Source organism: Nicrophorus vespilloides, unplaced genomic scaffold (genome assembly GCF_001412225.1).
Source record: "Nicrophorus vespilloides isolate i.1.1-1 unplaced genomic scaffold, Nicve_v1.0, whole genome shotgun sequence".
Lineage (NCBI taxonomy): Eukaryota > Metazoa > Arthropoda > Insecta > Coleoptera > Silphidae > Nicrophorus > Nicrophorus vespilloides.
Window position 1 is genome coordinate 311,283 of NW_017099987.1, and position 25,151 is coordinate 336,433.

General features: G+C 33.9%; 6 protein-coding genes and 1 long non-coding RNA gene across 13 annotated transcripts; 4 read left to right on the forward strand and 3 right to left on the reverse strand.

Moving 5' to 3' along the window:
- Nucleotides 1-909: 909 nt before the first annotated feature.
- On the forward strand, nucleotides 910-7,283 carry LOC108566553 (uncharacterized oxidoreductase YjmC). Of its 6 annotated transcripts, none has more exons than XM_017926502.1 (8): nucleotides 910-1,278; nucleotides 3,953-4,117; nucleotides 5,530-5,682; nucleotides 5,742-5,930; nucleotides 6,090-6,205; nucleotides 6,263-6,361; nucleotides 6,631-6,981; nucleotides 7,043-7,283. In XM_017926502.1, the coding sequence occupies exons 2-8, from the start codon at nucleotides 3,982-3,984 to the stop codon at nucleotides 7,202-7,204; spliced, it is 1,206 nt and encodes a 401-aa protein (XP_017781991.1). In that variant the 5' UTR covers nucleotides 910-1,278; nucleotides 3,953-3,981; the 3' UTR covers nucleotides 7,205-7,283. The 6 variants fall into 6 exon arrangements, with proteins under 6 accessions (XP_017781991.1, XP_017781989.1, XP_017781990.1 ...); XM_017926500.1 differs by having other exon boundaries at nucleotides 3,967-4,117; XM_017926501.1 differs by having other exon boundaries at nucleotides 910-1,263; nucleotides 3,967-4,117.
- Nucleotides 7,284-7,490: 207 nt separating this feature from the next.
- LOC108566536 lies at nucleotides 7,491-9,688 on the reverse strand. Its single transcript, XR_001891212.1, has 3 exons — nucleotides 9,366-9,688; nucleotides 8,092-8,376; nucleotides 7,491-8,038 (listed from the first exon to the last, which is right to left on the reverse strand). It is a non-coding gene; the product is annotated as an uncharacterized LOC108566536 (long non-coding RNA).
- Nucleotides 9,689-10,786: 1,098 nt separating this feature from the next.
- Nucleotides 10,787-13,403, forward strand: LOC108566561 (dipeptidyl peptidase 3). The gene is made up of 6 exons (XM_017926518.1): nucleotides 10,787-10,897; nucleotides 10,953-11,286; nucleotides 11,343-11,913; nucleotides 11,963-12,208; nucleotides 12,268-12,785; nucleotides 12,844-13,403. The coding sequence occupies exons 2-6, from the start codon at nucleotides 10,954-10,956 to the stop codon at nucleotides 13,279-13,281; spliced, it is 2,106 nt and encodes a 701-aa protein (XP_017782007.1). The 5' UTR covers nucleotides 10,787-10,897; nucleotide 10,953; the 3' UTR covers nucleotides 13,282-13,403.
- A 496-nt stretch (nucleotides 13,404-13,899) lies between these two features.
- LOC108566563 (WD repeat-containing protein 20) lies at nucleotides 13,900-15,680 on the reverse strand. The gene has a single exon (XM_017926522.1). The coding sequence runs from the start codon at nucleotides 15,561-15,563 to the stop codon at nucleotides 14,265-14,267; it is 1,299 nt and encodes a 432-aa protein (XP_017782011.1). The 5' UTR covers nucleotides 15,564-15,680; the 3' UTR covers nucleotides 13,900-14,264.
- A 193-nt stretch (nucleotides 15,681-15,873) lies between these two features.
- On the forward strand, nucleotides 15,874-18,181 carry LOC108566562 (phosphatidylinositide phosphatase SAC1). Of its 2 annotated transcripts, XM_017926521.1 has the most exons (3): nucleotides 15,874-15,967; nucleotides 16,100-16,135; nucleotides 16,200-18,181. In XM_017926521.1, exons 2-3 carry the CDS (start codon nucleotides 16,104-16,106, stop codon nucleotides 17,902-17,904), a joined length of 1,737 nt encoding a protein of 578 aa, XP_017782010.1. In that variant the 5' UTR covers nucleotides 15,874-15,967; nucleotides 16,100-16,103; the 3' UTR covers nucleotides 17,905-18,181. The 2 variants fall into 2 exon arrangements, with proteins under 2 accessions (XP_017782010.1, XP_017782008.1); XM_017926519.1 differs by lacking the exon at nucleotides 15,874-15,967 and having other exon boundaries at nucleotides 15,986-16,135.
- An 82-nt stretch (nucleotides 18,182-18,263) lies between these two features.
- Nucleotides 18,264-22,030, reverse strand: LOC108566560 (integrator complex subunit 8). Its single transcript, XM_017926517.1, has 12 exons — nucleotides 21,756-22,030; nucleotides 21,493-21,696; nucleotides 21,239-21,440; nucleotides 20,731-21,178; nucleotides 20,448-20,678; nucleotides 20,153-20,393; nucleotides 19,914-20,096; nucleotides 19,645-19,857; nucleotides 19,347-19,586; nucleotides 19,035-19,287; nucleotides 18,847-18,965; nucleotides 18,264-18,794 (listed from the first exon to the last, which is right to left on the reverse strand). Exons 1-12 carry the CDS (start codon nucleotides 21,871-21,873, stop codon nucleotides 18,343-18,345), a joined length of 2,904 nt encoding a protein of 967 aa, XP_017782006.1. The 5' UTR covers nucleotides 21,874-22,030; the 3' UTR covers nucleotides 18,264-18,342.
- Nucleotides 22,031-22,611: 581 nt separating this feature from the next.
- On the forward strand, nucleotides 22,612-24,493 carry LOC108566534 (N-acetylglucosaminyl-phosphatidylinositol de-N-acetylase). Its single transcript, XM_017926465.1, has 4 exons — nucleotides 22,612-23,141; nucleotides 23,200-23,490; nucleotides 23,558-23,651; nucleotides 23,705-24,493. The coding sequence occupies exons 1-4, from the start codon at nucleotides 22,811-22,813 to the stop codon at nucleotides 23,880-23,882; spliced, it is 894 nt and encodes a 297-aa protein (XP_017781954.1). The 5' UTR covers nucleotides 22,612-22,810; the 3' UTR covers nucleotides 23,883-24,493.
- Nucleotides 24,494-25,151: the final 658 nt, after the last annotated feature.

The window sequence follows — 25,151 nt, forward strand, 5'->3', positions numbered from 1 at the left end:
TGTTTTATATAAGTAGCTAAATAAAATAATACCTAAACCTGCCAAATCATCGAATCATATATTGTCAGAAATATCTGAAAAACCTCTTGCTTACTGATTGCACCCTATAACAGCGTTAATAAACCGATTCCAGACCACAATTTGGTTTTCGTTGCAAACACGAGACAATAAAGCAAGAAAATAGAATAGTAAACACCATCTAGTAATACTCGCCATATAATTATTATAAAATAATAAAATTGTATTTTTAGAATAGAATGTTTAAGGTAAAACTTAAAGACAAATATACCGATTTAAATCATGATTATTATTAATATTCATAATCATCCGCGAATTGCAGAAAATTTCCTAAACTTTGCGTGATCATTTGCAAAATTATTTCATTTTCATTTCATGATACTTACACAATTATCCTGAATGATATTATAAACATTTACATTATTCTTCGTCTCCGAAAAATGTTATCTCCATAATGGAAAAGCTTTAATAGATATATATATACAAACATTTATATAAATAACCTAAAATCTAGTGACACTGCAGTCGATTAAGTCTTCTCATGGTTGCTATGAACGCTCTTTGGTATCCATGGGCGCAATTATTTGAATTTTAAATTTAAAGAAATGAATAATTTTGTATACAATAAATGTGTAAGGTTGTGACACCTACAAATAAAGGCAAGACTGAAACATTTGGTGTAAATATTATCAGTAATGTTAAGCTCACTGTAAACGGAATACAATTATATGAGATGCGAATGTAAATTGTCTACATTTGCAAGATATTTGTATAGGTAATCCATTCATGTAATGTTATTTGCAATTGATTGCAGAGTTTCTTTTTTTGGCGACACGAAGTTCGCGTGCAGAGGTAAGGAGGGGTCATTGGAGAAATATTTCTTACCAATCAATTTAATCCACGCTTGCGCCGAGCCCGATGTTTCGTTCCGATGTGTAACCTCAACGAGGCGCGAATCACGCAGAAAATCCTTCTGCACAATCCATAATATCCATATTCACACACAAAATTCGTATTTTCAAATGCACACGGGATCACGCGATACGCATGCTATGGGAGAGCAATCCAGAAGGATGGTAATGGAGGAGCGCGTCATAGATCATTCGACAACATCAAAACAACAATACTCGGCAATCGGAAAATAGTATTTTTAGGATAGCAAGGATCGTGAAATTATCAGAGTTGTAGTCGTTCCACTGTTCGTTCCGAAGGCAATCGCATCCATCCGACGAATAAAATCACCAGGTGGGCAATCGTTGCGTAAGTACGAATTACGCTTTTCAAACTGAATTGGTTCTTTTGCGTTCGAAACGCACGTGTATTGCGGTGCGTGACGTACCGATGAACTCTGCTAAGCGAGAAACCGCGACTGAGAAAAGAGGAAGAGGTGTCACGAATTCAGAGCAGAGTCGGGAGACTGAACTTATAAGCCACACTTTGTGGTGTATTGCTGTTACATAATCATCGTCTACAAAGCCCGTGCACGAGAGATCTACGATCCAGCCTCCTATGACAATGGAAACGATATTTTTTTTCATTCATAAAAACAATTTCGGTGTCAAACTTAACACATTTTAATAAGAAGTGGGCGAGTTACACTTACCCCGGATATTATAAAGGCTTTACCTCTGCAATTAATACCAAAAACAATATGTTTAGTCCATTACAATGAAAAGACTTAACGCTGATTTTACTTGCTATTATTGAAATTGAAAAACTCAGTTACAAATATTACGCGTATCTTGCCATATGACACTGACCTACTTGATAAATATAATACGCTTTGGTTTCCTTCAAACCATGGGTCGTGACCTGTACGTCGCAACATGAATTACATTCATCACTCCAATTCAAAGTAATTACATTCCTCATATATCTCTTAAAATAAGTAATTCACACTGTTTTAACAACAAATTAAAAAAGAATATAAATTTATTTTTCACATTAAAGAAAATAATGACAGAATCCCAAAAATATTGAACACGGTCGAAAATACCAATGAATTGATAATTGTTTATTTATATTTATAAAAATAATCCAAATCTTTAAATTATAACTTTATCCTGCAACTTGAAATCTAAAAATGTCAAAAGCATTACTTTTAGTTTTGATGTTCAGTTTTTCAGATTAATATACAATGGAACCCCACTTAAAGAGCATACCGTTCCAGGATTCCATACTCGTACAGCAATACACTCGTTAAGCGAAACAATTTTCCCACATAAATTAATATAAAATACTGTAAGCGTTCCATGCCAAAAAAAATATGAAATTACTTTTCATATCTAAAGTTATTTGTCTTCTCTGACACCATTTGTTGATATTACCTGTATCGATCTATATTGGGGTCTTTGAGGAGATCTCTTTAAAATTTTTATATTTGTTTAGATAAAAAGGTGTACATAGTTTCTTCATCTTCTATAATAATCGTTGGATACAATACTTTTTTGTTTTTTTAGAGCAACAAATTATATTTGAAAAAAAAAAATCGAAGATGGTACACATATTATGTCTGAAGACAAGTTTTTAAAATGGCTACATCATTTTCTAAACTTGTGTTCAGCACAATCCGGGACTTCTCTTCTCCTCGTTATGCGAATCGTCACTTGTTAAGCAAGTAATTTTTGTTACAATTTGTTCTGCTCGTGAAACGATTATCTCGTTCTGCGAGGTACTCGTTAAACGATGTTCTACTGTTCTAATCAATAATCTTCACCAAGAATTAATATTATATAAGTTATAAACTAATGTTCAAGTTTATAACTTATATAACCCAATATACACTAGTGTTTTGCGTTATATACACAATAACTTCAAAATAAAAGTTACTGATATTGATTGTCTCACAATATTGATTGTTCCTACAATATTAATTTAATTACACTTAAAAGTGATCATACTCAAATTTTACATTGATTAATAGAGAAAATGAATTTCTTTCAACATTCAATACAATGTAAATAAAATTATTTGCAATTGTAAAGGCTATCTTGATAAATGAAATCGCTTCTAATACAAATATTTCCCAAAAATATGTTGTTCGAAACATTAGAAAAAAAGTAATGATTGCAGATACCAATAAACTTGAAAAGGTTAATGATTTTGACATAATTCCAATCGTCAATATGTTAATAAACAAACGGTCAAAATGTTGTTAAAAACACAATATTTTCTAACTAAGAAAATACATTGCCCATTTTCCTACATTTAATTTTTAAATAGAATAGCTTCTAATAATATTTTATTTAACTTGAAATACATCACCTGTCAATTGATATCAAGTAATATAGAACTAACTCATGTATTTAGATAAGATAAAATTTATTTTTAAAAAATATAATAATTACATAATATTAACGTTAATGACAAACTGAAATGCTGATAATTTTAATGAATTTTAGCAAAATTGCATAATTACCTATACAAATGAAAGAAGCACTAAAACGTTAATAAACATTTATATTAAAAAGTTAAATTTTATAAGTTTTTTCTTATTTTAATCATTTTAATGCATTTTAATAATTGATTTCATTTTTTATTATGTATTCTAAATTAATGAATATTGAGGCAGGTTGAGATAAAATTGTTTTGTCGTTTGATTGCCATGGAAACGATTTCTAAAAGAAATTTAAATGTTGAATTAGTTTCTAAAGAGCGAATGAATAATACATGGACGTAGACCTCTTAAATTGATTAAATTGCATTGCACTTTACGACTCAATGGTCCCGCCTGCAGACAATAACAATCCCCTGTATGTTGCTGCATATACACAATAACATGGTGGAAGCATCGCATCATGTGAGTTATGTGTAATATATGTGCGAGTGTTTGTTTAGTTTATACAGAGTGCACCGAGTACGTAACCTTGACTATCTAATAGACTAACTGCTACCTTTCCACGTTCAGCTATCTCAGACATTACATTTATTTCAGTTTTTTGTTTATAGAGCCAATCCGATAATATGACGACCGCAGGAACGATCCTCGCTCAGTTCACCTCCAGATTCTTTCAAAAGCATATCAAAGTTTCTGCATTTGTGAATAACCTCTTCTTAGCTAGATATAGCAGCAACATGGCAACCAAATTATTGGATATCGGTATGTTATAATTAAACTTGTTTCTACAATTGTCAAAACTTCATCAACTATATTTAGTTTTAATTTGATGCAACTTTTCTATCATCATAAATTGCAACTAAACTTTTGCTCGAATTTATTTAATTAATTTCTTATTAAAAATGTTAAATATTAAAAGTATTATTTAATCGAATATATTAATATATATCTCTAAAAAAAACGTATGACCCAAACGCACTTAGATTACATAAATCACTACGCTTCGCAAGATAAGGTGGCTGAAACATGTATGTAAACATCCGGATTAATGGAAACGTCTTTTGGTTCAAAATACGTTACATAATATTTGTATATACTATTTCACACATTCCTGTATTTGTTTTAATTAATTATGTTTTAAAAAACATGAATAATTCCTTACAACATTATGAATGCATTGTAAGTTGCATAACTCAAACTTTTTTTAAATTATATTATATTATAGTTTATTCTTTAATTATTTGTTTGTAATAAAAACAAATAATTAAAGAATAAACTATTTAATTGAAAATTCCAATTTTCGGTGCAATTGTTCTCAGCTTCAATTTTATCGTTGTATTAAATTGTGTATTGTGAATATATTTACGCATTTTTAATCAGCTGATATTAATTGTCATATGTTAATACTGTTAATAAAATTAAGTTTGAAAATTTAACCAACAGTTAAATACATTATGTCTGTTACTTATCAAATGTGCAGTAAGTACTCTTTGCTTCTATTAATATTTTTCAAAATACAATACTTATAAATAAACATCTAAACTGTAAGATTTTATAAAATTTATATCTATATGTGAAATAATTGTAGTAAAATACATAAATAAAGCGTTTAATGGTTAGAAAATAATCACGTAATAACTTGTATTTATCAAGTAACATACGAATTCTCGAATTGAAATAAAAAAAACTTTATTTTTAGAAAACCGTATTTTCGATTACTTTAGTAATTAATACATTAAAAGCCTAAGAATAGACTTAATTAATTTATCTATTTACCAAGTCTCTCGCAATTAAATCTAATTGCCATAATTATGGCCTTGCAGTATATGTCTTCGTGGCAATAGCAGCATATTTTCCATATCTATTATAATTAATTGTAAGCCTAGTTTTTGTTATTCTTATCATAGTTATTTAACGATGGCGATTTTTCATATTTATGAAAAGATGTAGTTTTTATTGGATTACTTGGACAAATCGAAAGTATTATTCTTTAAGATGGAAATATTTTATGAGTTTCTTCATAATTTCAGGAGACATACAGAAAGTATATTATATTATGTATCCCAAATCTAAATCATTTTGATTTATGCTCCTTGGATGGATCACAATAAAACGTTTTTCGTGTTACCAAACCTATTATTATGCAAAAATTATATATTTAACATGTTAAATAGATACGCCTGTAATCCCGTTGAACGAGGGAAAACGTTTCATCGTGGATTGCATGGTAGCAGTTGGGACTCCCAAGAATCACGCGGATGCTCTTGCCAACCTCCTGATTGAGGCGGATTATCGTGGTCATTACAGCCACGGAATGAACCGTTTGGGTAAAATGGGAGAGTCTTTATATTTTACACTTCTCTACTAAGCTTCGCAATTATTACAGAAATTTATGTGAACGATATTAATGCTGGAGTTTGTGATGCTAGAGCTTCTCCGACGATTCTCAAGGAAAGTCCAGCCACGGCCTGGGTTGATGGTAACAACGGTTTGGGTGCGGTCGTGGGTAACTTTTGCATGGATCTGGCGATGAAGAAGGCCAAGGAGGTAGGCATCGGATGGGTTTCGTGCAAAGGTAATTTGTACACACTGATTTAATCAGAAGCACATTAATATTAGATGCAAAAGCACAAACTTCTTGTATGTACGAGTTGTATGTAACTCTCGGGTTGTGTTGAATGGATGCGGGAGTTTGAGAGAAGAAGATGCATAATTATTGTGCGAACGTTATCAGGTTCAAACCATTACGGGATAGCTGGGATGTACTCCCTTCAAGCCATAAACAATGGACTTCTGGGCATGTCTTTCACGAACACTTCGCCATTCATGGCGCCAACGCGGAGCAAGGAAGTACGGAAACTACTCGAAAAGTCGAGAACTGTAAACTGTATTTAATAATTGTTACAGGCTGTATTGGGAACGAATCCCATCTCACTTGGAGCCCCGGCCAAGGACGGAGACAGCTTCGTCTTGGATATGGCAACAACTGCTGTTGCAGTTGGAAAGGTACATTTCAATAAGCTGTCTCAATATATTTTAACCATCACTGTAATTTATTCTAATTTCATATATATATTAATATATATTTATTAATATATATTTTACAATTAAAACAACGTTAAAATTGCAAATTACATCTATCAAACTCTTTTTCTCGTACATCCTTATTTCAAATTCTATTCATTTATCGCTGCGTCAATTCCATAATTCTTTCTATAGGAATTGCCGTTTTAGAGTGAAAACTGTAAATCTTAATACGTCTTCTTTCCTTTCAGGTTGAAATTCAAAGACGTAAGAACGAACCGATCCCGGAAGGATGGGCGCTCGGACCGTCCGGTTCGACAATAACGGATGCACAGATGGCCTGCGATAACGGATGTTTGATGCCCTTAGGTGGCAAGGAAATTAATTCTGGATACAAAGGATTCGGCCTGGGTATGCTCGTCGAGATCTTCTGCGGCATCCTAGGCGGATCCACCTACGGTCCAAACATCCGAAAATGGGGCAACACGTCGAGAGTGGCCGATCTGGGACAGTGCTTCATCGCGATCGATCCGAACTGTTTCGCTCCAGGCTTCGAAATCAGGATGTCGGACCTCATGAATTACATAAGGAATCTGACGCCGGTTGGCTTATTTCTCTCTTCGTCCTCAGTGCTGGACACAACTAATCCAATTCTGCTTTCAGGCCGAAGTTGATAAACCGGTGCTTGTTGCCGGAGATCCGGAGAGGCTACATATGGAAGCCGTCGATAAGTTCGGAGGCGTAAGGTACTTACCCAATCAACACGAGAGTTGCAACCGATTATCCAAAGAATTGAATGTCAAACCGCTCGTAGCATTAAAATGATTCGGTAAACATTCGATTTTACATACATTCCTTCGTTATTTGTTGTAAATCAAAATGTAAAATAGATTTTCCGCTTTTACAAGAGTTTAATTTTTTGTAAAAGAAAACTATTTTGTATTATAATGTGAAACAAAATAAAAAATAAAATAAAAAATCTTATTTAAAATCGCAGAAATACACATTTTTTATATTATATTTTTTCCTGATTAGAAAATGGTAATAATTAAAATACATTTTAAAAATATCTTCTATTAATGTACATTACCTTCATATATTGATACTTTTTAATAAAATGTCACTCCCCAGGTTTGCCCTGATGCAATAAATGAGTATGACAATATTTGTTTTTGATAGAAAATTATCAAATAAATCAAAACATGACTAAATAAATCAATGACACATTGTATTGTGTTTACTGAATTACTTATTATTAATAAGAAATGAAATGATTTAATTCATATTGAAAATAATTCCATTGATACCTATTTTTGTCAATATGATAAAATCACACAGCTGTGGATAAACTATACGTGATACCAACAATAATTCTCCTGACTCCAGTATTTAGGATGAAGATGCAGTACATTGACAGAAATCAAGTAGACGTAATTCATATATAAAATATATAATTTGCAAGCCATAAATATTATATTATGTGCATCATCGTTCACATCCGATTCATTCATATCCAATATCAACTTCTTCCTGACCTCATGAATGTGTTAATCTTTTGAACTGTACAACAGGCATTTTGGCTAATGTTTTAAACACATTCCAGTGCTCTTGGTATTAGTCCTGGTTCAGTTCCAGAACCAACAATAGTAGAGGTCTTTCCTAAAATGCTTCGATTATGATTTCTAACTCTAACTCCTATTTTAAATATTTACCTGATCCTGAGGGTCCATAGGTTAGAAGAGTACATTTTACACCATTCATAAAATAAAGATTCTCGGTTTAACAACAGCATTAAATATGTCTAGTTGAGTTGAATCAGGTGGAAATATCTGAGAAAATGTAAATTTTCTAGTAATCCTATGTCCATCTTTAGCATGCCTGTTAGCAAGACTATTTTGATTTATTTTGCAGACCAGAATGTTCCTGTTCATATGGTAAAAATCACCAAGCTCTCCATTCTTTATCCACAGATACACTTGTATCCAATTATCTGATCCCTACAAAAGAAAGTGTTATAGAAAATAGATGAAATGATTCCATGCAGTGCCGGATCCAATGAGTGCGAGGCCCGATTGAATTTTTTTTTGCGGGGCCCCTCAAATTTTAAGTAACAAAATAAAATAACAGTTACGAGGAGACTCGATTCGATAGTGATGATAGTGCCTAGCGTAGTAATTTTAGTATAATTTAGTTTTAGTTATATAGTTCTCGTGAAGTAATATAGACTTAATAGCATTGGTGCGAGAAGGATCGTACGAAGATTCAAACAAAAAAAAGATAGTGATATCGAACAAACTCATCGAACGAACGATCTTTTAATAAATAAATTATTAGAAGAAATCAGGTCCCCGGTTCCTTACAAGACATAGCCCCTTTTGTGGTTCAACTCTAACCAGTACAAATGGACAGGAAGATTGTTAAATATAAAATAGCACAAGTCACTAAAATAGACGGTAGAGGAAGAAATAGAGTTTATCAGCAAATAATTTTCTAAACTCGTCTATTTACATCCAAGAAGGCCTTAAAGCTTACATCCCCTCTCACCTAGTCTTATCAAAGGGTATAATTAGAAATATAGATAAGGAAATCACAGAGGAAGAGATCTTAGAACATATAGAAACAGAGGATAAACGTCTCAAATTGAAAGTCGAAAGATTAAAACGTAGAGTGACCGAATTGGAAAACCCAATTTACTTGACGACGAACACCATACTTGTCAATTTACGGGGTAAACTGTTACCTAAAATAGTTACCCTCTTTCATAACCATAGGTCTCCACCAGTCTCCACAACCCGGTGGTAATCGAAATCAAAAATCAAATTGTATCGACGGTATCGGGATCACATTGTGTTTTGGCCTGTTCTGTTTAGTCATAGAAAGGAAATATTATGTGACATTATGTAAGAGCGACGGATAGCCGAATCGCCGAATGGTCACACGAATTGTTAGCAAAAAAAAATACAATTTTTACAAAAAAAAAACTTACATTTTTCTGATGTGCCTCCTTCATCATGGATTCTAAATTACATTTTGATATCATAAATTGGCGCTTCCATATTCATCTGAGAACTTTAAATGCAGATCGAAATTTAACAAAATTATTCCTATGTTGCCATACGTCATCCAACTTTTTTTTTGTCTTCATTCAAATGTAGAGATAAACAAAATGCCAACTTAAGATATCAATAAATGTTATTGTTTATTCTAAAATGGATTTAATACTTCGAATCTCACGCATAATTAAAAAATCCAATGCATTATGATCTTGAAATTCACCCGTAATAAAAGGATTCAGTAAAAAATGATAATTATATAAATAGAAATATATAAATCTCTCCGGCCCTATTTCTACCCCTTTCGGGTTTAACAGCCACCACAAATTTTTGTTGGTTTTTCGGAATTGAACCAACGACCTTTCGTATCAGATTAATTACAGGCAAAAAAAAATCAAAAATAACTTTATTTACAAACATAATTAAATGATACAGGCATCCATAGTCACACGGCTACTGGCTACGGCCGCTCTCCATAAATAGAAATAATATTTTGTAAATAGCAAAATGTTCTTAACAATTATTAAAATATTAACATTCATAACAACTCGAAATCATGTTTAACTTTCTTTCACAAAAGTAGTAACCTTTTTCATTATTTTAAGTTTTACGTGAGTAGAAAATCGTGTTAATAATATATTTGTTTATATGGTAAAAAATAAACATGTCATTGTTTTTCGATCATTGTCTACTAAGAATACATTATTTTGTTGTCAAATAACATTTTCCGTACCTCTAATACCAAAATCATATATTAATATTGTATTACAAATTAGAATTTAACTATTTTGTCGAAATATAATTTAAAATTATATTATAGTAGAACAGAAAACAAAAATCAGATGCTTCAAAGTTCTTTATTTAATAGGAATTAAGAAATAAATATCAGTTCTATATTAATTCACCAAGTAATTCTTTTGTATCCTCTTCGTTTTTTTATGAAAATAACTTAATTCCACCTTATAATTAAGTGGTTTTTATTATCTATACTTATAAAAGAAGCTTGTATATTTATTTTTATAATTATGACTCCAAAATATCGATTCAAGAACAATAGATTTTTTCAAGTATCTGAAATGAATCAATTCATTTGTGAATAATGCATCATCGTGTAATTTGAATAATCACGGACTTCTTTGTTGCGGAATTTTTGGTTGTTTTGTTTCAAAGTCGATTACATTGTTTTGTAGAACTTAAATATAACTCTCTTATCTTTGCTTTATTTTGTATACATGTAGTATATACATCTCTTATCGTAATTTGATAATAATTTGAACGTTCCAATTAATAGTTCCCATTTAATCACAAAACAAAGCAACGAAAAAAAAAATAGTATAGCGCATACACAACATGCATATGCAAACGTCACTTGAGTTAACCTTATAAATTAACCTGCATTTTCGTTTGATCCGTATTCAGTTTGTTTCTGTTCTCAGTTGCTGTACTGTGCTTTATTTACACCCAAGTAAGTCTTTAATTGCAATCTATTTATAGAACATTAATTAATTTTGTTGAAACAGAATGAGTGGAGAGGTTGACAAGAACCAACATATTTTACCCAACGATTCTCCAGTTGTTTACTTGGAAGCTACAGCTGCCTTCAATGGACTCACTGAGAAGGAGAAGCTTTATGCTTACCATCTGTCACAGGCTTCATGGGTTGGAGGTTTAGTCACCTTGATACAAACCAGTGCTGAATCTGCACCACTCTTTGTTCTATTGCACAAGCTTTTCCTTGCTCAAAAACCAGCCGATTTGAAAGCTGGTGCTTTGAAGGCTGGTCTTACTGAAGATGAGGTGACTGCTCTCTTAATTTACACTGCAGGAGTATTTAGTAATTCTGGAAACTACAAGGTAGGTCCTTAATTGATCTATTCTGAGTTGATTACATTTTTATATTTTGTATATAGAGTTTTGGTGATTCAAAAATTATTCCTGGATTGGAAAAAGATAAATTTGAAGTTGTTCTTAAGCAAAGTCCAGTGTGGGATGAGTTGAAATCAATCTGGGAGCAGCTGAACAAGAGCTTGTATGATTTGAGTCCTGGACGCACTGTACTTGGTTTTCCTCCCCATGGTTGTACCACATATTTCTCCAAGAACTGTACTCAGGAAGATGATGACAAGGTGGAGAAATGGATGAAGAGCAAAGGATTGGAATGCTGGAACACGCGTTGCTTCAAAACTGAAACCGATGGAAAGGTCGAGTACGAAATTAGGTTGGCCGGCGAAAATGTTGGAGAAATCGAGAATGAGGTCGTCGATGGGATTAAGTACCGTTTAGTAAAAGGAGATTACTCTCCTCTTATGGGAACTGTCGCTCAGCATTTGAAGAATGCCATCCCGCATACCGCCAATCAAAACCAATCGCAAATGTTGGAAAAGTACGTGGGCTCCTTCGTTTCTGGATCGCTCCAAGACCACAAAGAAGGCTCTAGGTTATGGATTAAAGACAAATCACCAGCTGTAGAAACTTATATTGGTAAATATACATTTAGTAGAATACATTTATTAAAATGATGTTGTTTTAGGTTTCATCGAGACTTACAGAGATCCAGCTGGGGTTCGCGGCGAGTTCGAAGCTTTCGTGTCCGCCGTCAACAGGCCAATGTCTGAAAAGTTTGCCGTTCTCGTGAACAACGCTGAGAAACTACTACCTCTCTTGCCATGGAGCAAAGGCTTCGAAAAGGATAAATTCCTCCGTCCAGACTTTACCTCCTTAGATGTACTCACTTTCGCTGGAAGCGGAATTCCAGCTGGAATTAACATTCCTAACTGTACGTAATTTATAAACACCTAACATTCAACATTTGATAAAAAAAATCAATAATTATAGACGATGATATCCGTCAAACCGAAGGATTTAAGAACGTGTCTCTGGGTAACGTAATCCCAGCAAGTTACCAGCAGTCCAACACTCCTTTTTTGAATGAAGAAGACAAGAAATTGTTGGAGAAATACCGAGTGCCTTCGTTTGAAGTACAAGTGGGTTTGCACGAGCTTCTGGGTCACGGCTCTGGAAAGTTGTTCCGCAAGGAGAAGGACGGTTCCGTAAACTATCCGCCTACCCTTTTGAATCCGTTGACTGGGGATGCGATCTCTTCGCATTATGAACCTGGCGACACTTACGACAGCAAGTTCGGTCCTTTGAGTTCCGCCTACGAAGAATGCCGCGCGGAAGCCGTTGGTCTCTATCTTAGTTTAGATGCTTCCGTTCTGAAGATCTTTGGACACGAAGGAGAGCAAGAAAGCGACGATGTCATGTATGTTAATTGGTTGTCCCTTGTTTGGGCTGGATTGAATTCTTTGGAGATGTGGGATCCCAACCGTGGTTGGCTCCAAGCCCACTCACAAGTAAATATTGTTTCTATAATTATTCTAGTATATCATATAATATTTTTGAATATTTCAGGCCCGTTTTGCTTTAACCAACGTTTTGATTCAAGCTGGTGTTGTGACGGTTAGCCAACCGGCAGATGACGATCTGTTGATCACTTTGGACCGTACTGGCTTTAAGGGGGCCGGTCGAAACGCCGTCGGATACTTCCTCTTGCAGCTGCAAGTGTTGAAGGCCACCGCTAACGTTGCTGAAGCCCAGAAGCTTTTCAAGCATTTCACCGATGTGAAGGGACCTTGGGTCAACTATAGGAACATCGTTCTGGCTAATAAGAGACCAAGGAAAATGTTCACGCAACCTAATATGGTGTTGAATGATGAAAAAGTGACGCTGAAAAATTACGAATCTAGCCCAATTGGTTTAATTGACTCATGGATAGACAGATTCAATGACGCAGGAAAGTTGCACAGTGCCTTATTGGAAATTTCGAAGAATGATGCTCACCATTTCTAAATGTTTTTATGATTCATCTTCGCGCGCGCTATAGTAAGATATGGTTTCGCTTTTACATTTATGATTTATCCCAAACATTTTACATTATATTTTATGTGCAATATATTTAAAATAATATATATCAAAAAATATAAATAAAATTTTATCTAAAAACTCGATAGGTATTTTGTACTTTATAAACTTTTCCTAGTAGCTGTATCTTTATGCTCTATGCATTACAAAATGGGTAGAAAAAGCAAAAGTTCAAAAATACATTCAAGTTTAAATACATTTTATTGGATATTTCGTGTTATTATACTGTTCAAATAACTCAAATCGGTATAAAACTAAGATATATCTAACTATCTATCCATTTACAAGAGTTCTTTATACAGTGATCAAATTCACTATTAATTAAACTTACAAAAATACGACATCAGACATTGTACAATTGTGCTATCTTTCATTTTGAGCACACTCTATAACATGCAAGAAAATAAGTTTCCTTTTTACAATTAATGGATTGAAAGTAAGTTTTATTTAGTTTGTTTCCAATAAATAATTACAGTCGATATTAAGATAATATTACAGATAATTATTTTATTATCACATACATAAAATACACTAAAATCAATTTGATTAAATCGTAATATGACTCTTAATAATATTATTTGGCAGTGTCTATGAAACTAGGAAAATTATGTACAAAAGTCTTACATAAGGCTATATACATAAAAAAATATACAATACAATATATGTATTTGAGGATGATCCTGAGTAATGCAATCTTTACTCTCACATAGTAATTATATATATTTATACAATTGTTATTTATAATTATACTGCTCAAAGTCCTGAAAAACAAAACCTAAATATTTATACTTATATAAGTTAAAACTAAATCTGCCTAAGGAACACTTGAAAATAGAAGAAAAAAGGCAATTTGCTCATAGCAAACTATGTAAATGCCCGCCATACTTAATAACATACATGATAGCCTCATTCTAACTGGGTGGACGAGCCCAGGTATAGACATAGCCATCCTGACAAGCAGTAATGACGCAGTCGGGTTGGAATATGAGTGAGGTCAGTCTTTCGTGAGCGACCTTCTTGCAGACCAGAGGTTCCAAGTTATGACATTCCATCAGACGTGGACATCCAGGCGTGCCGACCAACTGTAAAGGGTCAGGTTGCCTCTTGACCTTTGGCCTTGGTGGAGATAATGCATCTTCAGGCAGTTCCCATAGGCACAGCTGCGTGTCGTGACCGACAGATCCGATCCTATAATACGATTCAGCTTCTAAATACCAGTCAAAAGCAACCGCCGCCACCCACGACCTGTGACCTTGCGCCCTCGCAATTACCCTCTTATGGTCTATTGACCACACCGTAACTAAATCGTCCTCCCCACCAACAGCAATCAGCTTCCCATCCCTAGACCATGCCACGCACAGCAAACCTCCGAAATACGACCGCGCTGTACCCAACAATTCCATACTATCATACTGAAACACCCTCAACAATCCATCCTGAGATACTGCAGCTAATTGGGCACCACTAGGACTAAAAGCAAGTTCGTTAATTGCAGCCCCTGTCCCTAATAGCCACCTGAACAATGGATTTCTAGTTGATTTGGTCTTGCAAGTGCTGACTGTGAAGCCCTCACCTGCCTTAAATGGTTGATAATGGGGAGCGGTGGAACCACATGGTAATTCTTCATTATAGACATAAAGTTGTCCAGAAGCATGAGCAGCCAAAAATAGGGATTTACTACCAGGCACCCATCTCAAACACGTAACGCGCGTTTTGTCAATCAAACGTTCCTCATTGAACAACTTATGCAGTTCCTTCTTTATTGGATCTATTAATTGTATCTGTCCAGTACTAAATCCTATTAATAAACTAACACTATCAGCACTAGCTGAAGCTGCATTGAAATCATGGCATGTTGGATTAGCACCTTTATACACTTTCTTATCAAGAGGTTTACTTAAATCTGCTGCCTTCTTGATACCTTTATACACATACACATAGAGTTCTCGTCCATGATTGAAACATATCCTTTCACCTTGTTCTGGTAATGACACCAAGGAGACTCTAACCTGTGGAGGAGTTTGTCCCTGTGGCTGATAACCCACCCTATTGGGCCTGGAATATTCACTTAGAGTCATCAACCTGTAGGTGCCTTCCCTCGTCACGAATTGCGTCTTCACATCTCCAGGCTCACCAAGTGGTCTCTCAATGGGCCTCTCTCCTGCTTCAAGCAAGGACTGATTGCAGAGCGCATCTGAACGTGCCATCATTCTCCATAAATAATCAAAAAGTCACCTCGCACAGCATCACCAAATTCATCTAAAAAATTTCAATCACTATTGTTATTAACACTTCTTATTGAAATCATTAGATGTAAACATTTAAAGGTTAGCAACTGTCATTTACCAATTTTACCAACCAAAATAAATAAATATTAATAAATAAGTCCATAACGAAATTTCTTGCGTCACTTTATAAAACTCGCAACAACTGCAAGCTCTGCTATAATTGTTGTGTCATTATACTTAATTTCATTGAATGATATACAACTTTTCTGAGACACTTGTTCCAATGTCAGAGAATAATTAATCATTAATTAATTCATTAATCAAATTTAGTTAGTAATTTGTTGTTGTGTTATTGGCGTTACTGAGTTTTGACAACTGTATGAATTGTAAGTGTGAAAGCCATTTTGATTTGTTGTCATTTGTTATCAAATTCCTATCCTAAGGAATATGTTATTATAAGCTGTTATAACCTTGAATGTTGAACCAATGTATTAATTTATATTTTCTTAAAATTCAAGTAAAATGGACCACTACATTTATGATGATATGAACTTGTAAGTATTTTCATTAAATAATTAATAGTGTATATACTAAAATATTGTCTATTATTTTTATAAGATTCATCACCCAAGAAAAGTTCTATATAGAACCTAAGATTGGGAAAGACTTGCTAATTATTGATCGTGTGTCAGAAGCAACTGTGGTGGAGAAGAAATCTAACCAAATCCCAGCTGATAAGTCACTTGTGGAGTTCTGTGGATTCTTGGGTAGTGTGCAGCTGTTGGCTGGAAAATATTTAGTTTTGGCAACTGCACGTGAGTTTATAGGATTCATTGATGGTCATCTGATCTGGAAACTAGCAGGAACCAAACTTATTCCTTATGCTAAGAGCACAATACACATAAATTCTGAACAACTAGAGGATAATGCTAAATATCTTAGTATGATCCAGAATGTCCTGAACACACCATCTTTTTACTTTAGCTACAGCTATGATATTTCTCATACTATGCAGAGGTTGCATAAGCTTGGGCCTGAGTCTGGTACTCAATCTTTGCTATCAAGAGCTGATATGAGGTTTGTTTGGAATCAACATTTTCTGAAAGGATTTGCAAATTCAGATTTCAAAAATTTTACTTTACCAATCATACATGGATTTGTGTCCATTAATCGCTGCGTCGTGAATGGTCACAATTTTACGTGGGCTATTATGTCTAGGAGGAGCGTTTTAAGGTCAGGCACGAGACTATTCCGAAGAGGCATCGACCGAGACGGAAATGTTGCGAACTTTGTTGAAACTGAGCAGATCGTCGAGTATCAAGATGTTAATACTAGCTTTGTCCAAATTAGAGGATCCATACCTTTATTCTGGGTACAACCTCCAGATTTAAGGTACAAGCCTCCTCCGAGGTTGTTGGATATTAATAAAGCCGATCATCAAATGGCTTGCACAAAGCATATAGAAGATGTAAGTTCTCAATATGGTAGACAGGTGATGATCGATCTGGTTGATCAGAAGGGGGCTGAGGGTAATTTGGAGAAAGCTTTTGCAGATACAGTGAACAGTATCGGAAATGCATCGGTTCGGTATGAGCCTTTCGACTTCCACGCGGAATGCAGAAAGATGAGATGGGATAGGTTGTCTATTTTGATAGATCGCGTGGCTCACGATCAAGACGAAATGGGATTCTTTATGGCTCTAAAGAAAGGGGCACTGGTATCCTTACAAGCGGGTGTGTTCAGGACGAACTGCGTGGATTGTTTGGATCGAACCAACGTCGTCCAAAGCATGTTAGCTAAGAGAGCTTTAACAGCGATGCTGAAGTTATTGGATATATTAACTTTCGAACAAACTGTCGAGGAACAAACAGTTTTTGAAGCGCTGTTCAAGGGTGTATGGGCCGATAACGCTGATTTCATTAGTATTCAATACTCTGGGACTGGAGCCCTGAAAACGGATTACACGAGGACCGGAAAGAGAACGCACATGGGTTTGATGCGCGATGGAATGAATTCATTGATCCGTTACTACAAGAACAACTTCATGGATGGTTTTCGGCAAGATTCCTTAGATGTGTTTCACGGTTTAGCTGATCTCCGTAGCCCGTTGCGCGCTGAAAGGGATTGGAAGTACGCGACATTCCCATCTGTACTGTTAGTAGCTTTAGCTATGTTCGTCACTTGCGCTATTCTACCATCGGAATACACTACCGAACAATTACTGTTCCTGTTATTCTGGGGTTCTATGGTTGCTGCAACCACTGCCACGATTTACAGGTACGGCCCTGAATTCGTAGACAAACCGCACCTTTTAAATTCATAATGCTCACTTAACCGGAAACTTCAGTAATTTGATAAATGGCAAGTAGAATTAATTCAATTTAATTGAAGTTCGTTCACACAATATTTCAGCAATTTCCCCTCTATTTTTTTATTTGATTTTATTTCTTTCTCTGGTGAGTACTAGGATTATTTTTAAAACTTACAAAAACTTTTATTTTGTATCATGTAAATGGCAACATTGTATATTATTCAATTTATGTATAAATAATATGTATCTTTTTTCTCTGTTATACCTAATATATTCCTTTTTGAACGCATTTATTTATTTGTTTGCTACTAGAAAAAAAAAACGATTGTAGCTCATTGATTACTTTAGACTGGGTTATCAATAAAAAGATAATAAATTTAAACTGTAATTCTTAATCTAGTTTAGTACATTTTTTATAAAACATTGTTGTATGTCATCTTTACAAGAAAGTTAAAATACGTACTGTTTACACATGGCCTGTAAGAAAGTTCTCTTCCTCAAATTAATTGCTTCCCTTTGAATCTCTTCGTTGTTGCTGGAATTCAGCTCAAGTTGTCCGAGTGTGTGCATCGCTTTCTTCCTCCGCTGAAATTCTCCACGTTTATGGTGGAAATGCACTAGATATTCCAGTATATTTATATCCCAGAAACAGTGGTAATAAGCTTCAACCGAATCATTACAAAATTTGAAATCCACTAAACTTCTGAATGCAAACGTGTAATCAGGGTCGTCGGAAAACTGACACAGGACAGCTGCCTGCGTATGGCATCCCAACTGCGTGCAACACTTTATCATCCTCCTAAACACATGTTCATCATTCCTCACTGGCATATTAAAATAATCCGAAGATACGACAAGAGTTTGCAAATAATACTTCAGCGCATTCTCGTAATTTGAATTTGCTAAAAAAATGAATATAGCCATAATATTAATAAATTATATAAATATACTCACAAAAATTAATATCTCCCATTACTCGCAGCCATTGTAAACTACTTGGAAAGTACGTCAAAGCCTGAAGTACTATCTCATAAAGAGTATCTGCCACTGAACTTAAATTATATGAATTTATACTGAAAACAATAACAAATATTAGATTAAATATTATATTAGTATAATCACATCTAACTACAAAAACGTACTTGCTTAATGATGATGGTAATATCAATAAAGTATCAATGGATACTTCCAAATTACTATCGTCTCTTAATATGTTGTACAACTTTGATAAAATAGCGATTATTACGCTAAGAACAGTGGCATCTCGAAGCTTACAGAAGAAGGATATAAATTGAATCTTTCTGTTATTAATAGGTGAATCTCTATGTATAATGTTCGTATTCCCTGTGCTACTTCTTTTAGAAGACGATGATGACACACTGAATATTGGCACAACTGAAATCGAAAATCATGATAATCAAAGTTTCCAATAGACATTTAGAAAAAGAACTTACTTAAATCCCATAGATCTTTATTAACTTTTTTCTGCCGTTTATGTTTCAAAAGATCTTGACAGCATATGACAATAGATGCGGCGATGTCTACGTAACTCCAGGGCTTTTCGAAAGAAATTAAAAATTCCCAACGTCCAATATTCAATAAACACAAAACACATTGCTCGATGATTTCAGTACGTGGAAAGACCGATTCGGTTTTCAAACAGTTTTCACATGCCTGCCATAAAGCTTGTCGATCTGAAAGAGAAATAAATATAATTATTATAATCTATTAAAATAATTGATAAATGATTACCGATATGAGGCGCCGGCCAATCTTCCAATAACTGAGTTATTTGTACCAAAAGTATTTCCCAGTTTATCAGATGAGCTAATTTGATTAGACTTTGATTATTCTGAATTTCCTTCTCGAGCAGTCTTAGAAATTCTATAGACGTTCCCCAATCCTTAGCAAGCATTAGCTCCTTGGATTTAGCAAGCATTACATAACTGAAATCTTGTATAAATCCTAAAACAGAAAAAATAATTTATAAGGATACACAATTTCAGTTTGTAAAAGAAAACCTCTTGAAATTGATGTGACAACGCTATGAAGCGGTATGGGTAATTCCCATTTGGGGTTGATTTTCCAAGCTAATCTGTTTGAATTCTTGCAATTCACCTTTACTAACAGATCACGAATCTCTTTTGAATCGTATGATGATATCAATTGTTGCTCTATTAACCTGAGATCTAGTTTTGGATTCCCTAAAACAAATAACGTTAAATTTATGTCTACAAAAACAATATAATAATCCTATTACTTTTTACATCCGGTAGATTCCAATTTAAATTCTGTAACAGTGAAGGAATTTCAACGATTTTCGAAACAGTTTGTCTCAATTGGTCCACATCAACGTCATCGAAAATATTATTTAATATATCGTGATTCAATAATGTATCCAGTAATGATTCTGATTCCAAATTTATGATCAATTGCATGTAGTGCGTTGCAAGTAACCTTTTGTCTAGTTCACTCGTTGAACTCCAAACAGCTGCTGTTGCCTGAAATTAAATATTTTAAGATTCCTAGAACATCTTTCATCTTCAATTATATACCCAAATGAAAAATTCTAAAGCCTTTGAAGTTTTATAGTTGTATTGGTGAGTCGCATTTCTACTTAAGATACATCTAACTGCATTCAGTGCTTGAATTTTTGGTAATAAGTCTCTGGCTACAGTGAATTTCCCACTGGAAAGGGCTCCTTGTATATCCAACTCTAAGGTAACCCTATGCACTAATGGAATTTCTCTTAATTTATTGTCCTGAATTAATATATTTAAAATTCCCTAAAAACAAGGACAATTAAAACAAAATACATTTCAAATTATAAACACTTACTGTGTATTGATTGACTATGGAATTGCTCATCTGCTGTAACAAGGATATATTTCCGCTATTCTCAGAGTAATTACATGCAAATAAATAACTCTCCAGGCAGTCGTAATCAACGCTACAGAAGCCTTTGTTGTCTTTAATTTCCTTGAAATAGTTAACCGATTGTTTGAAATTTTTGAAAGCCGTTTCGTAATTTTCCTTATAGAAGTAGAATGCGCCTAAATCATAGTGGATCTGCGACTTAAATTCCTCTTTGGAAATAGGTACAGCTTCGTTCCATTCGAATTGCGTCTCCCTGGAACCCTCCGTTAACAATACGAAACAATTGTAACCAAGCATAGGAGGTACATGTTCCCATTGCAAAGCGCTTATCAAGAAATTTAAACTTTTTTCGATGTTTTCAGGCGTGCACATCATGTTCTCTTCCATTGCTGTTATATCACTATTATTTCTATAAAACATTAGATTATTAAACATGTCATTTCATTAAAAAAAGAACACTTTTTCAAACCTGTTTTGAGAATTATTCAATATTCTGTGCATGCATGTACCAATGAACCATCTATGGTAGACAACAAGTGCAAATGAATACTGGGGTGTTGTATCATTGGTAACAACATTTGGGATTTCCACCGTAATTTCATTATTTGTGTAGTAAAGTAAATCTTGCAAGACACTATGTTGACATTTGAACTGCAATGCTCTTAAGGTAACTAAAAATGGATATAAATTATTTTTGTTAATCACAACAGAAATATGTATTACCTGGATTCCACTTTAAATATGAAGCAACTTTAAGTGTTAATATTTTTAAAGCAATCACCCTTAATGATAATTTAGGCTGAGAATCACTGATCTCTAAGCTGTTTCCTAAATCATTTGATTCTGCTTCAGGTTTCTTCACTTCATATTTCATGGACTCGTAAATGGCAGTTGTAAATTTGGTTATCAACTCTATTGGAGTTGGATCTAAAATCAAATCACATTTAAGTTTATACACAATGTTGATGTATACTAAAAACACTAACCTGGATTAGGTTTATTCAAATGCCTCAGCAACAAGTTTTTGTCCAACAAAAACTCGAACCACAAGACGGTGTCCGGCGATATTGGCACCGTGCCTGGCCGCAGCAAATCCACATCCATATTTCAATTATTTAATTATCTCGTCCAGATATCTGTTTTTCGATGTTTAACATACTTTCCCATGCAGTAAACAAACAGTAAAATGAAAATACAAATATCTGTCAAAATTAATAAAGTGTCAAAATGGATCTCATGGATCTATTGTTTACCACGAGGTGCCAACATATGAAAATTAAAAAATAATAATTTGTAAATGCCATTTATATTTATGTTTTATTCCTCCTAGAGGGAGGTAGAAGGCGGAAGAAAAAAAAAATATGTTTTATACTTCCTGGTTTTGCAGAGATTTCGACCTGATACTCACCTTTTAATTGCTTTTAATATTGTAGATACGGCGTAAACAGGACCTAGCTAAATGTGGAGGAGTTTCCAGACGGAAGTGGACGGAAGCTCATTATTGAAATAAGAAGAAGAATTTATATTGTATAATAAATAACTTATATATACTTATATTGTTTCCTTTTATGACAAATTTAAAAGTGTATTTCCGTTGGATTTGTTCATTTTTTTGTTTGGCCACCAACGTAGAGTTTATATTAATAGAATACTTTCTTGAAATAAAAATGAAAGTATTATATTTTTGAAATAGTCTAAAATAGTGAACTTTATGACATTGTCCTAAAGAGTAGAAAAGTTTTTGTTTATACAACATTTTTAATTATACTGTTTATATTAAAATTAATTTAAAATTATCAATGAGAGTTTTGTTTATTGAGGAAATTAGAGTCAGAAATTCTTGCAATTTTCTCCAGTTTTCTTCGGATTTAATTATTTCTTTTCTGACATTTATCCCGTGATGTAACCTAACCTTAAATGTCAGAAAGTGGAGCTTATAAATAACTTTGCGGAGAAGGAAAACAGTGGGTCCTCTATTTATACTGGAGTCGAGCAATGCAAGGAATGGTCGTTCTTTCTAAATATAACTCCTGAGGAAGCTATGAGCCAAGATTTCTCTTGGCTTCAGTCGCGGTGGATCCCCATAATCGGTTGGTTCAAGTCGATCCAATTGGAATTACGGACCTATTTAAACGAAGTCCTGGAGCACCTACTCCTTTTCCTGATCTTCTACATCATATTATGCCTGCTTCTTTATCTGCTCATTATGCAATGGAAGCTTTTAAGTTTTCGAAAAGACGTAAAAGTGACTCCGAAACGCGTGCTCTTCGTGATCGCACACCCAGATGATGAGTGCATGTTCTTCGGGCCGACGGTACTCAACTTCACACGCAGACCCGGCTGTTTAGTATACCTGATGTGTCTTTCAACTGGTAAATAACATCAATACCTGTACTGATGCATCCAGTTCTGCTAAAGTTCTGATTTCAGGCAAAAATTATGGAATGGGTACCATTAGGAAGAGAGAACTGTATGCAGCTTGCAAGGTGCTGGGGATCAAAGAGGAATGCATCATAGTACAAAATCACTCCTATTTACCAGACTCCATGAGTGTCAAATGGCCTGCAGAGATAGCAGCTCAGTTAATCCTCCACCAAGTCGCCCTTTATGACATAGACACTTTAATCACCTTTGATAAACATGGAATCAGCAGGCATTTGAACCACTGCAGTTTATACTTTGCTGTGGCACATCTAAGTACAACTAAGCAATTACCCAATAGTAATAATATCACTTCAAGAGACGACCAATTAAAAATCTAATACAATTTCATTTAATTTATTTTCAGGTTGTAACGTTTATGTACTTGAATCAGTAAATATAGTTAGGAAATATTGGTTATTATTAGATATTCCAATAAGTTACATATTATCCAGGATAAGGTAAACTATGATTTTAGTTTAAAATAGAAATATTAAAGCTGATTCCGTTGCAGGTATATTGCTACCAATACCGATAGGTGTTTGCTGAAGAGGGCGATGCAGCAGCACCAATCGCAATACGTGTGGTTTCGAAAGCTCTTTCTGCGGTTTTCCCGGTACCAAATGATTAACACGCTACAGAAGATGGACAGACAAGACATCGAGTTGGATTTAGAACTCGACGATGATTGATTGAACATTTTCCCACTCGAAATAAAGAAGGCTTCGAGGAGGTTTTCTACGCGGGGGCTTCAGTGCAATAGTTTTTTATCCTTAAGTAAAGATATCTTAATTTTTAAACAGGATATTAATAATATTTGATACGGAAACTTTTTACTGCTTCCTTATATACTAAAAAAAACGAACAGCTTTCAATGCAGGGTTGTCTTTTTATTGATTATATTACAAATAATGCTCATTCTTACGTTCTTATATATTCATCTATTTATTTCTTTAGGTGTAAAAGACAACAAATCAAAATTGTTTAGTTTTTTGGCCAAAGCTATTATGTAAGAATTCTTTGTAGAACAAATTACGTATTAGATTTTAAATGAGTTCTCGTAGTCATGTATTTTCACGACTCCACCGACGAAAATTGTATTCATTTCAAATACATTTTCGAACGCTCGAGTTTATTGAACGTAACACCAAGTCATAGGAATTTAAGATGGAATCGACATGTGTTTAAAGGCTTTACGTTTTGTGGCATGCCCTGTATATATGTAAAATCTTGAGAATAGATTATTTTTCAACGGCAATTTGATATTACGACTATTTATTTATTCGTTTCTTAAGAAATATGAACCAAAACACTGTTACTGATTTAATAATCAGTCTTGCAAATAAGAAATCTATTTACAAACTCATTCAACAAATGACGTCGCGAAAGAATCTTATCACTGCGATATTTATTCTTCATCTTGAATGGATTTCAAGGAGCAAAAACAATAACACATCGATCACTTAGTATCATTCACATAAACAAGTTTAAATGTATTCATATACTTGATTAATAACTTAATTAATTAAGTTCATTGCCATTACGATATTCAAATCAACTCATGAAATTGAAAATAAGAAAAAAATATATGACCCTGACATATATAAATACGTATTGCGAATGAAAATTAATCAAGTAATATAAACATTTTATACTTGTTTATATCGCATTGTAAATACATCGGTTGTTTTAGTTTCAACTTTTTACTGCTGTGGATTCAAATCAAAATCTATATCTCTTTTAATATGCAAATACGGCCCTAGAAAATAAAAAAAACCTTCATCATTATGATTCCAATTTGAATCTCCGAAATCTAATTAATCGTTACAATTATGTGCCAATGTGTGTTTCTTTCCAATAACTAAACTTAAGTATATTTGAATTAATACCGAAAACTACAAATGTTTCAAAAAAACCAATTTATATAAGACTTTATTGTTGCATTTCTTTTCATATAGATG